Source organism: Piliocolobus tephrosceles, chromosome 8 (assembly GCF_002776525.5).
Source record: "Piliocolobus tephrosceles isolate RC106 chromosome 8, ASM277652v3, whole genome shotgun sequence".
Taxonomy (NCBI): Eukaryota; Metazoa; Chordata; class Mammalia; order Primates; family Cercopithecidae; genus Piliocolobus; species Piliocolobus tephrosceles.
In genome coordinates this window covers 95,999,897-96,016,501 of record NC_045441.1, presented here as the reverse complement: position 1 = coordinate 96,016,501, position 16,605 = coordinate 95,999,897, and the positions used below count along the sequence as shown (strand labels likewise).

The 16,605-nt window shown below is 42.2% G+C and overlaps 1 protein-coding gene across 3 annotated transcripts in view; it reads left to right on the top strand.

Annotated features, from left to right (window-relative positions):
* The window catches only part of SLC26A5 (solute carrier family 26 member 5), an 85,660-nt gene that overhangs the window by 33,541 nt on the left and 35,514 nt on the right, over positions 1 to 16,605 (top strand). For all 3 annotated transcript variants that reach the window (XR_002726471.3, XM_023192555.3, XM_023192554.3), the window contains exons 9-11: positions 9,818 to 9,900; positions 14,617 to 14,764; positions 15,645 to 15,758. Coding sequence is in view for 2 of the 3 variants with exons in the window: in XM_023192555.3 (XP_023048323.2) it covers positions 9,818 to 9,900; positions 14,617 to 14,764; positions 15,645 to 15,758 (345 nt within the window). In the remaining variant the exon portion in view is untranslated. The remainder of the gene's footprint in view (positions 1 to 9,817; positions 9,901 to 14,616; positions 14,765 to 15,644; positions 15,759 to 16,605) is intronic.

The window sequence follows — 16,605 nt, the reverse complement described above, 5'->3', positions numbered from 1 at the left end:
CATATTACTTTAGTAACCTAAAAAAAAATCCTTTTCCGTTTTGTCCAAGCAAAGGTTCCCAAACTTTCTCCATCCCTTGACACTCCTAAGCCAAAAGAAATACCTCACAGTTCCATTTATTAAGTAGTTAGTTTCAAACACTTTAATAATATTTATTATTAACAACTTCATAGTTGTTTTTAAAAATATGCACATAAATTGGAATAAAAATATTTTATGTTAAGTAACCACAATTATTTAATCACGGAATGCATATGCCTGATGGGAACTGCATAGATCCTCAAATCTCAGAATCAAAAAGGGCACTGCTACCCTCATTTCCTGTTCACATGAATATGTATGTGGTTCCTGCTTTTTCATCACAGCAACCACTGAACACCCAGCTTTGCAAAGATACGGCATTATTGAAAGGAACACAGTGTTCAAACTGTGACCTACTGCCAAATAGAAGCTTGCACAGTGCCCAATAGGTGTCACTGTTTCACTGGGGACCTTTTAATATCCAAAGTGTCCCATAGAGTGCCCTTGGCATCCTGGGACTTGTTTGCACATGTGTGGGAGCTACAAGGAGAAGAAATGAAGAGTAGGCTGGGTGTGGTGGCTTCACACCTGTAATCCCAGCACTTTGGGAGGCCAAGGCAGGCAGATCACCTGAGGCCAGGAGTTCGAGGCCAGCCTGGCCATCATGGTGAAACCCTGTCTCTACTAAAAATACAAAAAATTAGCCAGGTGTGGTGAAATGCATCTGTAAACCCAGCTACTTGGGAGACTAAGGCATGAGAATTGCTTGAACCTGGGAGGCAGAGGTTGCAGTGAGCCAAGATTGCACCTCACACTCCAGCCTGGGTGACAGAGCAAGATTCTGTCTCAAAAGAAATGAAGAGTACGTTTGGGGGTAAAGGGCTGGCAAGATGGCCGAATAGGAACAACTCTGGTCTGCAGTTCCCAGCGAGATCAACACAGAAGGCAGGTGATTTCTGCATTTCCAACTGAGGTAGCTGGCTCACCTCACTGGGACTGGTTAGACAATGGGTGCAGCCCACGGAGGGCAAAATGACACAGGGTGGGGCATCACCTCACCCAGGAAGTGCAAGGGGTCGGGGAACTCCCTCACTTAGCCAAGGGAAGCTGTGAGGGACTGTGCTGTGAGGAACAGTGCATTCTGGCCCAGACACTATGCTTTTCTCATGGTCTTCACAATGCACAGACTAGGAGATTCCCCTGGGTGCCTACACCACCAAGATTCCCTTGGATTTCAAGTACAAAACTGGGCAGCTGTTTAGGCAGACACTGAGCTAGCTGCAGGAGTTTTTTTTCATACCCCAGTGGTGCCTGGAACACCAGTGAGACAGAACCATTCACTACCCTGAAAAGGGGGCTAAAGCCAGGGAGCCAAGTGGTCTAGCTCCAGCGGATCCCACCCCCACAGAGCCCAGAAAGCTAAGCTCCATTGGCTTGAAATTCTCGCTGCCAGCACAGCAGTCTGAAGTCAACCTGGGATGCCCAAACTTGGTAGGGGGAGGGGCACCTGCCATTACTGAGGCTTGAGTAGGCAGGTTTTCCCCTCACAGTGTAAATAAAGCCACCTGGAAGGTCCAACTGGGCGGATCCCACCATAGCTCAGCAAAGCTGCTGTAGCCAGACTGCTTCTCTAGGTTCTTCCTCTCTGGACAGGGCATCTCTGAAAGAAAGGCAGCAGCCACAGTCAGGGGCTTATAGGTAAAACTCCCATCTCCCTGGGACAGAGAACCTGGGGGAAGGGGCAGCTGTGGTCGCAGCTTCAGCAAACTTAAACATTCCTATCTGCCAGCTCTGAAGAGAGCACCAGATCTCCCAGCACAGCATTCGAGCTCTGCTAAGGGACAGACTGCCTTTTCAAGTGGGTCCCTGACCCCCGTAACTCCTGACTGGGAGACACCTCCCGGTAGGGGCCAAAGACACCTCATACAGGAGACCTCTGGCTAGCATCTGGCGGTTGCCCCTCTGGGGCAAAACTTTTGGAGGAAGGAACAGGCAGCAATCTTTGCTGTTCTGAGCCTTTGCTGGTGATACCCAGGCAAACAGGGTCTGGAGTGGACCTCATCAAACTCCAGCACACCTGCAGCAGTGGAGCCTGTCAGAAGGCAAACTAACAAACCAAAAGGAATAGCATCAACATCAACAAGAAGGACGTCCACACAAAAACACCACCTGAAGGTCACCAACAGCAAAGACCAAAGGTAGATAAATCCATGAAGATGAGGAACAACCAGTGCAAAAAACTGAAAATTCCAAAAGCCAGAATGCCTCTTCCTCTTCAAAGGATCACGACTCCTCGCCAGCAAGGGAACAAAACTGGATGGAGAATGAGTTTGATGAATGCATAGAAGTAGGCTTCAGAAGGTGGGTAATAACAAACTTCTCCGAGCTAAAGGAACATATTTTAACCCAATGGAAGGAAGTTAAGAACCTTGAAAAAAGGTTAGAGGAATTGCTAACTAGAATAACCAGTTTAGAGAAGAACATAGATGACCTGATGGAGCTGAAAAACACAGCACAAGAATTTCGTGAAGCATACACAAGTATCAATAGCCAAATCAATCAAGCAGAAGAAAGGGTATCAGAGATTGAAGATCAACTTAATGAAATAAAGCTTGAAGACAAGATTAGAGGGGAAAAAAAGAATGAAAAGGAATGAACAAAGCCTCCAAGAAATATGGGACTATGTGAAAAGACCAAACCTACGTTTGATTGTTGTACCTGAAAGTGATGGGGTGAATGGAACCAAGTTGGAAAACACTCTTCAGGACATTATCCAGGAGAACTTCCCTAACCTAGCAAGACAGGCCAACATTGAAATTCAGGAAATACAGAGAACATCACAAAGATGCTCCTCGAGAAGAGCAACCCCAAGACACATAATCATCAGATTCACCAAGGTTGAAATGAAGAAAAAAATGTTAAGGGCAGCCAGAGAGAAAGGTTGGGTTACCCACAAAGGGAAGCCCATCAGACTAACAGCAGATCTCTCTGCAGAAACCCTATAAACCAGAAGAGAGTGGAGGCCAAAATTCAACATTCATAAAGAAAAGAGTTTTCAACCCAGAATTTCATATCCAGCCAAACTAAGATTCATAAGCGAAGGAGAAATAAAATCTTTCACAGACAAGCAAATGCTGAGAGATTTTGTCACCACCAGGCCTGCCTTACAAGAGCTCCCGAGGAAGCACTAAATATGGAAAGGAAAAACCGGTACCAGCCACTGCAAAAACATACCAAAATGTAAAAACCATCGATACTGTGAAGAAACTGCATCAACTAATGGGCAAAATAACCAGCTAGCATCATAATGACAAGATCAAATTCACACGTAACAATTTTTTTTTTTTTTTTGAAACAAAGTCTTGCTCTTGTCCCCCAGGGTGAAGTGCAATGGCACGATCTCGGTTCACTGCAACCTCCACTTCCTGGGTTCAAGCAATTCTCCTGCCTCAGCCTCCTGAGTAGCTGGGATTACAGGTGCCTGCCACCATGCCTGGCTAATTTTTGTATTATTAGTAGAGATGGGGTTTCACCATGTTGGCCACGCTGGTCTCGAACTCCTGACCTCAGGTGATCAGCCTGCCTCAGCCTCCCAAAGTGCTAGGATTGCAGGCATGAGTCACCACACCTGGCCCACATGTAACAATGTTAACCTTAAAAGTGAATGGGCTAAATGCCCCAATTGAAAGACACAGACTGGGAAATTGGATAAAGAGTCAAAACCCATCAGTGTGCTGTATTCAGGAGACTCATCTTGTGTACAAAGACACACATAGGCTCAAAATAAAGGGATGGAGGAAGATTTACCAAGCAAATGAAAAGAAAAAAAAAAAAAAGAAGGTTGCAATTCTAGTCTCTGATAAAACAGACTTTAAACCAACAAAGATCAAAAAAAGACAAAGAAGGGCATTACATAATGATAAAGAGAGATCAATGTGGCAAGAAGAGCTAACTATCCTAAATATATATGCACCTAATACAGGAGCACCCAGATTCATAAAGCAAAGTCCTTAGAGACCTACAAAGAGACTTAGACTCCCACACAATAATAGTGGGAGACTTTAACACCCCACTGTCAATATTAGACAGGTCAGTGACACAGAAAATTAACAAGCATATTCAGGACTTGAACTCAGCTCTGGACCAAGCAAACTTAATAGATATCTACAGAACTCTGCACCCCAAATCAACAGAATATACATTCTTCTCAGCACCACATCACACTTGTTCTAATATTGACCTCATAATTGGAAGTAAAACACTCCTCAGCAAATGCAAAAGAACAGAAATCATAACAGTCTCTCAGACCACAGTGCAGTCAAATTAGAACTCACGATTAAGAAACTCACTCATAACTGCACAACTACATGGAAACTGAAAAACCTGCTCCTGAATGACTACTGGGTAAATAACAGTATTAAGGCGGAAATAAATAAGTTATTTGAAACCAATGAGAACAAAGACACAACATACCAGAATCTCTGGGACACAACTAACGCAGCAGTTAGAGGGAAATTTATAACACTAAATGCCCACAGGAGAAAGTGGGAAAATCTAAAATCAACACCCTAACATCAAAATTTAAATAACTAGAGAAGCAAGAGTAAACAAATCCAAAAGCTAGCAGAAGACAAGTGATAACTAAGATCAGAGCAGAACTGAAGGAGATAGAGACAAGAAAAACCCTTCAAAAAAATCAGTGAATCCAGGAGCTGGTTTTCTGAAAAGATCAACAAAATAGATAGACCATTGGCCAGACTAATAAAGAAGAAAAGACAGAAGAATCAAATAGACACAATAAAAAATGAGAAAGGGGATACCACCACTGATCCCACAGAAATACAAACTACTGGCCGGGCACGGTGGCTCACGCCTGTAATCCCAGCACTTTGGGAGACTGAGGCAGGCGAATCACAAGGTCAAGAGATCAAGACCATATTGGCCAACATGGAGAAACCCCCTCTGTATTAAAAATTTTTTAAATTAGCTGGACATGGTGTCCCACACCTGTAGTCCCAGCTACTCGGGAGGTTGAGGCAGGAGAATCACTTGACCTGGGAGGCAGAAGTTGCAGTGAGCCAAGATCAAACCACTGCACTCCAGCCGGGGCAACTGAGTGAGAATGAGACTCTGCCTCAACAACAACAACAAAAAAAACTACCATCAGAGAATACTATAAATATCTCTGTGTAAATTAACTAGAAAATCTGGAAGAAATGGATAAATTCCTGGACACATACACCCTCCCAAGACTAAACCAGAAAGAAGTTGAATCCCTGAATAGACCAATAACAAGTTCTGAAATTGAGGCAGCAATTAATAGCCTACCAACCAAAAAAAAAAAAGTCCAGGACCAGACGAATTCACAGCCGAATTCTACCAGAGGTACAAAGAGGGACTGGTACCATTCCTTCTGAAACTACTCCAAACAATAGAAAAAGAGGGAATCCTCCCTAACTCATTTTATGAGGCCAGCATCATCCTGATACCAACACCTGGCAAAGACACAACAAAAAGAAAATTTCAGGCCAACATCCCTGATGAACATCAATGCAAAAATCCTCAAAAAAATACTGGCAAACTGAATCCAGGAGCACATTAAAAAGCTTATCCACCATGATCAAGTCAGGTTCATCCCTGGGATGCAAAGCTGGTCAACATACACAAATCAATAAACATAGCCCATCACATAAACAAAACCACTGACAAAAACCACGATTATCTCAATAGATGCAGAAAAGGCCTTCGAGAAAATTCAACAGCCTTCGAGCTAAAAACTCTCAAATGAGGTATTGATGGAACATATCAAAATTATAAAAACTATTTATGACAAACCCACAGCCAATATTATACTGAATAGACAAAAACTGGAAGCATTCCCATTGAAAACCAGCATAAGATGAGGATGCCCTCTCTCACTACTCCTATTCAACATACTATTGGAACTTCTGGCCAGGGCAATCAGGCAAGAGAAAGAAATAAAGGGTATTCAAATAGGAAGGGAGGAAGTCAAATTGTCTCTGTTTGCAGGTGACATGATTGTATATTTAGAAAAGCCCATCATCTCAGCCCAAAGCCTCCTTAAGCTGATAAGCAACTTCAGCAAAGTCTCAGGATACAAAATCAGTGTGCAAAAATCACAAGTATTCCTATACACCAAAAATAAACAGCCAAATCGTGAGGGAACTCCCATTCACAATTGCTACAAACAGAATAAAATACCTAGGAATCCAACTTACAAGGGATGTGAAGGACCTCTTCAAGGAGGACTACAAATCAGGACACAAACAAATGGAAAAACATTCCATGCTCATGGATAAGAAGAATCAATATCGTGAAAATGGTCATACTGCCCAAAGTAATTTATACATTCAATACTATCCCCATCAAGCTGCTATTGACTTTCTTCACAGAATTAGAAAACACTACTTTAAATTTCGTATGGGACCAAAAAAAGGCCCGCATAGCCAAGACAATCCTAAGCAAAAAGAACAAAGCTGGAGGCATCACGCTACCTGACTTCAAACTATACTACAAGTCTACAGTAACCAAAACAGCATGGTACTGGTACCAAAACAGATATATAGACCTGTGAAACAGAACAGAGGCCTCAGAAATAACGCCACACATCTACAACCATCTGATCTTTGACAAACCTGACAAAAACAAGCAATGGGGAAATGATTCCCTATTTAGTAAATGGTGTTGGGAAAACTGACCAGCCATATGCAGAAAACTGAAACTGAACCCCTTTCTTACACCTTATACAAAAATTAACTCAAGATGGATTAAAGACTTAAACGTTAAGACCTACAACCATAAAAACCCTGGAAGAAAACCTAGACAGTACCATTCAGGACATTGGCATGGGCAAAGACTTCATGACTAAAACAAAAAAAGCAATGGCAACAAAAGCCAAAATTGACAGATGGAATCTAATTAAACTAAAGAGGTTCTGCACAGCAAAAGAAGCTATCAGCAGAGTGAACAGGCAGCCTACAGAACGGGAGAAAATTTTTGCAATCTGTCTGTCTGACAAAGGGCTAATATCCAGAATCTACAAGGAACTTAAACAAATTTACAAGAAAGAAATAACCCCATCAAAAAGTGGGCAAAGGATATGAATAGACACTTTTCAAAAGAAGACATTTATGCAACCAACAAACATATGAAAAAAAACTCATCATCACTGGTCATTAGAGAAATGCAAATCAAAACCATAGTGGGATACTATCTCATGCCCATTAGAATGGTGGTCATTAAAATGTCAGGAAACAAGGCCGGGCTCGGTGGCTCAAGCCTGTAATCCCAGCACTTTGGGAGGCCGAGACGGGCGGATCACGAGGTCAGGAGATCGAGACCATCCTGGCTAACATGGTGAAACCCCGTCTCTACTAAAAAAATACAAAAAACTAGCCGGGCGAGGTGGTGGGCGCCTGTGGTCCCAGCTACTCCGGGGCTGAGGCAGGAGAATGGCATAAACCCGGGAGGCAGAGCTTGCAGTGAGCTGAGATCAGGCCACTGCACTCCAGCCCGGGCGACAGAGCAAGACTCCGTCTCAAAAAAAAAAAAAAAAAAAAAAGTCAGGAAACAACAGATGCTGGAGAGGGTGTGGAGAAATAGGAATGCTTTTACACTGTTGGTGGGAATGTAAATTAGTTCAACCATTGTGGAAGACAGTGTGGCGATTCCTCAAGGATTTAGAACTAGAAATACCATTTGACCCAGCAATCCCATTACTGGATATATACCCAAAGGATTATAAATCATTCTACTATAAAGACGCATCCACACGTGTTTATTGTAGCACTATTCACAATAGCAAAGACTTCGAACCAACCCAAATGCCCATCAATGATAGATTGAATAAAGAAAATGTGGCATATATATACCATGGAATACTCTGCAGCCATAAAAAAGGATGAGTTCCTATCCTTCATAGGGACATGGATGAAGCTGGAAACCATCATTCTCAGCAAACTAACACGGGAACAGAAAACCAAACACCGCATGTTCTCACTCACAAGTGGGAGTTGAACAATGAGAACACATGGACACAAGGAGGGGAGCATCATGCACTGGAGCCTGTCCATGGGTGGGGGGCATGAGGAGGGATTGCATTAGGAGAAATACCTAATGTAGATGATGGGTTGATGGGTGCAGCAAACCACCATGACACGTGTATACCTATGTAACAGATCTGCACATTCTGCACATGTATCCCAGAACTTAAAGTATAATAAAATAAAAAATTTAAAAATGTAAAAAAGAAATGATCCAAATTATAGCAAAAAGTTCTAGCTATGAAAACAACCGGCTGGTGTAGCTCGCAAGGAAGCCAATACCTTCAACTTTTTCTTTTTTTCAGTCTTGTCTATATGGCATTAGTACCTTTTAACAGGCAAAACAAAACAAAATATATCTCTAACAGTTTCAAAACCTCTTCTCTCACTGGGGCTAGGCACAGAGTTCCCGTTTTGACTTGGAGTACAGCAAAAGGTTCTGAGCACCCTTGCGAGGGAAAGAAGTCAGGCAAGCCCCAATTATTAAGTAAATGACACAGCTTGCCTCTCCTGCTTCGGGTTACTACATCTGTTTCCTAGATTCCCTTTAAAGGCTTTTCCATGCTTCCCAGGGTAATGGTTTCCCAGAATTCTAGAAAGTTTAGGGACAGCATCTTTATGACTCCCTTTAAGTGTCAAATTTATTTTTTATTATAAAAATATTTTTTGAGTTTTGCATTCAATTTTATAATACATCTATTTGTGTTGATAAGAAAACAATGGTTTAAATTACTTACCACTGTATAAAATTAAAGCTCCAGGAGCTTAAGCCATATATATTGTGTGGATTTAAATATTCAAGGCACTCCCCTAGTTAGAGATGCACAAAAAATGCAATTAAGGGTGATGAAAATAATTGTCTTCAACAGAAAAGGATCCTTCCATCAAAAGAGCCAGAATCCCCCATGCCCCTGGTCTCCCAGGCTGCTGTTTCTGATAATAAGCTTACCTTATTATTTGTTTCCTGCAGTGGCCCTCCTCAGGAGGGACTGGCTTCCTTCCCTGGCCAGCTCTGATTTCTTCTCTGTTGGATAACTCTCTCAGAAAGCTCTATAGGCAATAATTCCTGAGCAAATTGCTATCTCACCTTTTGTTATGTTTCTCTTGTAACTCATTAGGGATTGTACTTTACACCCCAAGTAAATCTATGCCCTGCCAATCCAGGATGGCCTTATGTACCGTGACCCTCTGTTTGATGTACAGTTCTACCCTGACTTTGTAGCTGAAATGGGAGGAAACAGCTATGGGTTGCTGCTGGGGCCCTATCGCCACACTTGGGGCTGCCGTCCTGGAAACAGGATCACCAGGAGGATTCTAAATCCAGACGTACATTTTGTAATCATACAGTGTCATTTTACCACCCTCAAAGTACAGAGTTAAATAACCTTTATTTATAACGTTGTGGCCAGAGACTCATTTCACCACCCTAAAGGTAAGGTCAACGTTTGAAAGGCTTTATGACCTTTTTCTGTTGCAGTCAACTAGCCAGACACCTCAGTGTAGAAAAGGACAAAGCATGAAGAAAATTCCAGGTCATAAACTGTAGAGTTCATTTTAATTATGTAAGGTGGGTCATTAAGAGAAGTTAGAATTGTTGAAGCTAATGGTAATTCTTTTTAAATCTGAATGTTAAAAGTGAGAATAGATTTGACTTGACTAACATATTTGAAGCTGATTTTTGCAGTATTTGAACATTCATATCTAAAGGTGCATTTGGATTTGTGTCTTTTTAGGTGGTAATGGGAACTGGCATTTCAGCTGGGTTTAACTTGAAAGAATCATACAATGTGGATGTCGTTGGAACACTTCCTCTAGGGTAGGAAAGTAGTTTTAAGTAACCATGTGACTGAAATAATCAATGGATCTATTGCCTCTAACTCTTACTTTAGTACTCTTGCAATGAAAAATAATCATTGGGTGCATTTTATTTTTAGTATTATTGTAGTAAAAAACACGTAACAAAATTTTGTCTAAACCTTTTTTTTTTTTTTGAGACGATGTCTTGCGCTGTCACCCAGGCTGTAGTGCAGTGGCGCCGTCTCGGCTCACTGCAACCTCCGTCTCCCGGGTTGAAGCAATTCTCCTGCCTCAGCTTCCCAAGTAGCTGGGATTACAGGCGTGTGCTATCACACCCGGCTAACTTTTTTTTTTTTTTTTTTTAGACGAAGTCTCACTCTGTCACCCAGGCTGGAGTGCAGTGGCGCGATCTCAGTTCACTGCAAGCTCCACCTCCTGGGTTCACGCCATTCTCCTGCCTCAGCCTCCCAAGTAGCTGGGACTATAGGCTCCCGCCACCTCGCCCAGCTAATTTTTTTGTATTTTTAATAAAGATGGAGTTTCACCGTGTTAGCCAGGATGGTCTCAATCTCCTGATCTCGTGATACGCCCGCCTCAGCCTCCCAAGTGCTGGGATTACAGGCGTGAGCCACCGCGCCAGGCTAATTTTTGTATTTGTATTAGAGACGGGGTTTCTCCATGTTGGCCAGGCTGATCTCAAACTGCTGACCTCAGATGATCCGCCCACCTCAGCTGCCCAAAGTGCTGGGATTACAGGTGTGAGCCACTGCACCTGGCTTTTTTTTTTTTTTTTTTTTTTTGAGACTGAGTCTCACTCTGTTGCCCAGGCTAGAGTGCAATGGCACAATCTCAGCTCACTGCAACCTCTGCCTCCAGGGTTCAAGTGATTCTCCTGCCTCAGCCTCCTCAGAATCTGGAATTACAGGTGTGTGCCACCACACACGACTAATTTTTGTATTTTTAGTAGAGACAGGGTTTCACCATGTTGGCCAGGCTGGTCTCGAACTCCTGACCTCAAGTGATCCACTCAGCTCAGCCCCCCAAAGTGCTGGGATTATAGGCATGAGCCACCGTGCCCAGCCAATCTTAATCAATTTTAAGTGTACATTTCAGTAGTGTTAAATATATTCCCATTATTGTAAAACAGATCTCCAGAACTTTTTCACCTTGCAAATCTATAACTCTGTACCCCTTAAACAAGAACTTCCTCTTTTCTTCTTCCCCCAGCCCCTACTAACCACCATTCATCTTTCTGTTTTTATGAATTTGACTTCTCTAGATCCCTCATGTAAGTGGAATCATACAGCATTTGTCTTTTTGTGACTGGCTTATTTCAGTTAGCATAGTGTCTTCAGAGTTTGTCGATATTGTAGCATATGACAGTATTTTCTTCCCTTTTTAAGGCTGAATAATATTCCATTGTGAATATATACTGTATTTTATTTCTCTGTGCATCCATTGATGAGCATGTGGGTTGCCTTTACCTTTTGGCTATTGTGAATATTCCTGCTGTGGATATAGGTGTGCAAATATGTCTTTGAGACCTTTCTTTCAGTTCTTTTGGGTATATACCTGTAAGTGGGATTGATGGATCTGTTTTTACTTTCTTGAGAGCCTTTCGTACTGTTTCCCATAGCAGTTATACCGTTTTACAATCCCACCAATAGTGGCAAGTGGTTTTCTGTTTTCTTTTGTTTTCCTAAATTGAATAGTTTTAAAAATCTCTCCTTGAGTGACATAGGATTTAAGAGCAAAACAACCTAAATCCTAGCCTGCCACGTACTAGCTGTGTGACACTTATCTTCTCAAAGCCTCGTTTCCCCACCTCCCAGGTGGGCGTGGTAATTAGTGCTTATCTCAAGGGCAGTTGTGAGAACTACAGGAGATAATGCATGGAAGGCAGTGAGTGAACACCAGAACACACAGCATTCAAGTCATGTTGATTACTTATTAGTAATGGGTTCTAAGACTGTTATTTCAATGAGTTTTTAGTTTCTAATCATGTTACTTCTTTGCTTCATCTTTATTATCTAACTGTACATTTTAAAAACATATTATTGGCCGGGCGTGGTGGCAGACGCCTGTAATCCCAGTACTTTAGAAGGCCAAGGCAGGCAAATCACGAGGTCAGGAGTTCCAGAGCAGCCTGGCAAACAGGGTGAAACCCCATCTCTACTAAAAATACAAAAATTAGCTGGGTGTGGTGGCAGGCGCTCCTAGCTACTTGGAAGGCTGAGCAGGAGAATCACTTGAAACTGGAAGGCAGAGGTTGCAGTAAGCCAAGATCACGCATGCCATGGCACTCTAGCCTGGGCAACAAGAGTGAAACACCATCTCAAAAAAAAAAAAAAAATTAAAAAAAAAATATATATATATATATCTACTTGTCACTATAATTTCTGCTTAATACCTTCCTTTTCCTATTGCATTGTACTCAAACATACTGCTTCCCTTCTATATGTGATAGCTTAACTTAAAAAAAAAAAAAAAGACTTTACATTTCTGGAAATTGGCTACCCAGAAACCTTATCTTTCTGGAACACTGCCCAAAACCAAGTAGGTAACAAATACCTACCTACCTATCTACATACAATCATACCATTTCAGTTACCTGTGAGTCTTACTGCTCCACTGATAACAGACTACCCCAAAACAGTGACTTAAAACAGCCGCCATTAATTTGCTCATAATTATTTAGTCTAGGTTAGGCTCAGTTGGGTGGTTCTTTGGCAGGTCTCACTTGGGGTTTTTTATGCATCTGCAGATGTCTGCAGGTGTGAGTAGTGTTGCAGGATCCAAGAGGGCTTCACTCACATGTCTGACACTTCAGCTGGAGTGACTGGAACAGGTGAGGGCTGGCTGGCATCTTCTCTACAAGTGGTATCTTCAGCAGCATTGCCAGACCTCTTTACATGGGGGCTCAGAGCAACAGGAAAGAAAAGCAGAGAATTTACCAGGCCTCTTAAGGCACTCATACAGCATCACTTCCACCACATTCTGTTGCTCAAAGCAAATCATGAGGCCAGCCCAGATATAGCTGGAGGGGAAACAGATTCCACATCTAGATTGGGGGAGTGTCATGCACATGTAATTACATATGGGAGGAATGGAAGCAAACTACCACGCTTCTGTGTACACATACATACACATATAAGTGCATCTGCTATAGACAAGCAGGTTCTTCGTAGTTTTGTCCTACTTGGTAGATGAGCAGTGCATTTTGCAGTGCCCAGAAAGTGACAGTTGACTATTAAAGATCCCAATCATAGCACTGTATCCTGTTTTCTTGTTTGTTTGTTTACTTTCCTTAACTCATTCCAAAATATGTCCTTTTCTTATATTCTTATCCCCTTAGGCCCAAACCTGCTCCTAGGCCTTCCCTCTTAAGTTCATGCCTGTGCAGCAAAGAGCAGGGAGGGACAACAGATTTTATAGTCAGACCCCCCAGGTTTGACTCCCTGCTCCATTTTGGGAAAATCACTTAACGTCTGTCAAAATCCATTTATTCACCTATAAATTGGGATAATCGTGGAACCTATGTAATGGGAGTGCTGTGAGGAAAAATGAGATGACTTATGTAAAGTATGTAGCAGGTAAACTCACCTTAATAGACACTAGGTTCCTTTCCCTTTCTTCCTTTCTTTCCTTACTCCATGACGTGAAACATCCCTTCCGTCACTGCGCTATGACATAATAAGAGAAATAGCTGTAGCCAAGCAGGTTCTTCATGGTTTTGTTGTATTTGGTAGATGAGCTGCTTGTACTTGTACAAGTTGCTGAACCCCACTATGCCTCATTTTCTTCATCTGTAAAATTATAATGGTGCCTAGTTCACCGGGCCATTGAAAATAATTAAATGAGCACAGAACCTGGCAAAGAGATGGCATGTAATGAATGCTTGTTATTGTAATAATTATAATTATTAGTATCAGTTAAGTTATTGCTATTATTGTTTAGCCCAATGCCTTGAATTGGAGCAGAATGTCTGAAAATCCCTATTGCCCCTTCCCCCATAACATTCTAGGGAATCCCTATTCTGTTTCTTTAGGATAAGGATCCCAGACTACAAGTATGTGTCACAAAAGCTGGGTTCTCCATTGTGGGATTCCAGGAGTCATACTTTTGTCTCCTCCAAATTCAAAAGATTCCTAGGTGACACCCAAGGAGTATAGTCTTCTGCTGCTCCCTTCCCATGTTACAAACTCAGCTAATTGGTTAGAAAAAAAAAAAAAAACAGGAAAAGGTAGCAGACTCAGAGTCCTTACATCAGATGACAAGGGGGAGAAGTATGGGGTGCCTAGCATTGCCAGGACATTAATTCTCCTCTAAGGTAGCCCTTAGACTACGCTCCTCCCCACCTCAGGACTTGGGTTCAGATGCCTGGTAGCATCTGAGCACTTTGCTGACCCTCTCTTCTTCCTGCTTCCTGTGTCTGTCTTACACTTGCCATTAGGATGCCATGAGGTATGAGGTTACTCCTTTTATAAATACAACGGCATCTGATGTCTTCTGATAACCCATCCAGTTAGAAAGCTGCACTCTGCAGTTTGAGCCTGAAAAGATCCTCTCTGTGTCAAGGAGGGCCCTCCTTTTTGCTAACCAGTGCAAATAATTACCCAAGCATTGATCACCTCATTTGCAGATAATGCCCCCCTAAAATGCTACCCTGCAGTCGCGGGGGTTTTTTCTTTGCCTTGTGGTCACAACACAAGTTAAAGTCAGCTTGACTTTTCAGGCTGCTACCTCCAGCCAATCCGGACACCAGCCTCTTCCACCTTGTGTACGTAGATGCCATTGCCATAGCCATCGTTGGATTTTCAGTGACCATCTCCATGGCCAAGACCTTAGCAAATAAACATGGCTACCAGGTTGACGGCAATCAGGTAAAGATAATCAGTTTCCTGCAGATGTTTCATAGCAGTACAATCACCAACGTCAGTTGTGGAAAGCACAAGAACTAATCTATCTTGGTAGAAAAACTTTTTTTACTGGTGATTGAAGTATGTATTTATTCAACCTGTAATGTTATACCTATTCTTAAAGCTCACAGCTTAGAATTAAATGTTTTCCAGGGCATTTTTGCTCCCCAGGAAGGCTTATCTTTGTTCATTAAACGTTGGGTATATGATTCATCACTAACTCCACAACATTCTCTTTGTCACCTACTTTATAACACAGCCATAGATGAGGTATTTAATCCAAACACTGTGACCTATAATGTTGACATAACAATGTCTATTTCAATACCTTATATATTCTAAGGGGAAACTAGATGCTCCACATTCATCTGAGATGCAGTTGTCAAACTAGAAATACACAAAGTAAACCTAAGAGCAGGACTCGCCCCAGGAAGACACTGGCATGTATTCATTGGTGAGCAATAGCCCAGGCATTAAAAAGATGCCAAGAGTCCTATACAACAATAACTTTCTCTTCAGCAATAAAAATAGTTTATCCCTTTTCGTGCAGTTTTCTTCTTAAGCATTAAGAAGATTTTGTAGAGGATGTGTTTGGAAAGAAGGAGGCTAAGCAGGGAGGCCCAGCATTTATCTCTGACAAAATAAAAATTCAAAGTGTTTCCTCCCCCCCACTATAAAATATGCCATAATTCCTATTTTGAACTCATGCTAAACAAATTCTTACATCTGAAAGGAAAATAAAGAGATAGACTGTAGTGCTGACAATGTGTATTAAATGGGCTATTATGCTTTTTTTCCTGAAGAATGACCTATCTCTTTTGTGTTTTGTTTCTACATGGAAAAGGAGCTCATTGCCCTGGGACTGTGCAATTCCATTGGCTCACTCTTCCAGACCTTTTCAATTTCATGCTCCTTGTCTCGAAGCCTTGTTCAGGAGGGAACCGGTGGGAAGACACAGGTGTGTACATAACAGGCCTCTAAGACCTGGTGATATAGGTGGTAATTAAATTTTAATCTTTTGATTATATCCTGAACCCAAACAAAGCTACTCTGCCTGCAGATCCATGCTCCAGTGAGCTGTATAGTGAATCAGAGAAAGGCATGATTGGTTGAAGTGAATCACAAGGAACTGAATCTATAGGAAAGAAGTATATTCTCCAGTTAAATTGAAAAGTTATGCAACGCTTGGCTAACAGTAAACCTCAAAGTTCAGACATGGGATGTTGTTCATGAAAGCCTGAGACTGAGTGTGGGCAGTATGCCAGCACCATCCAGTAGAACTTCCCACAGTGATGGAAATGTTCAATATCTGCACTGTCCAATATGGCAGCCACTAGCAACATGTGGCTCTTGAGCACTTGAAATGTGGTTAGTTTGACCAAGACCTGACTTTTAATTTTTAAAAATGTAAATGGCCGGCAGGGTGCAGTGGCTCACACATGTAATCCCAGCACTTTGGGAGGCCTAGGCGGGTGGATCACGAGGTCAGGAAATCGAGACCATCCTGGCCAACATGGTGAAACCCTGTCTCTACTAAAAATACAAAAATTAGCTGGGCGTGATGGCGGGCGCCTGCAGTCCCAGCTACTCGGAAGGCTGAGACAGGAGAATCGCTTGAACCCGGGAGGCAGAGGTTGCAGTGAGCCGAGGTTGCGCCACTACACTCCATCCTGGCAACAGAGTGATACTCTGTCTCAAAAAAAAAAAAAAAAAAAAAATGACCACATGTGGCTACTGGCTCCCATATTGGACAACAGACACTTATCTGAACTCTTCTGGTGGCCCTTGTGGGTCTCAGATTGACA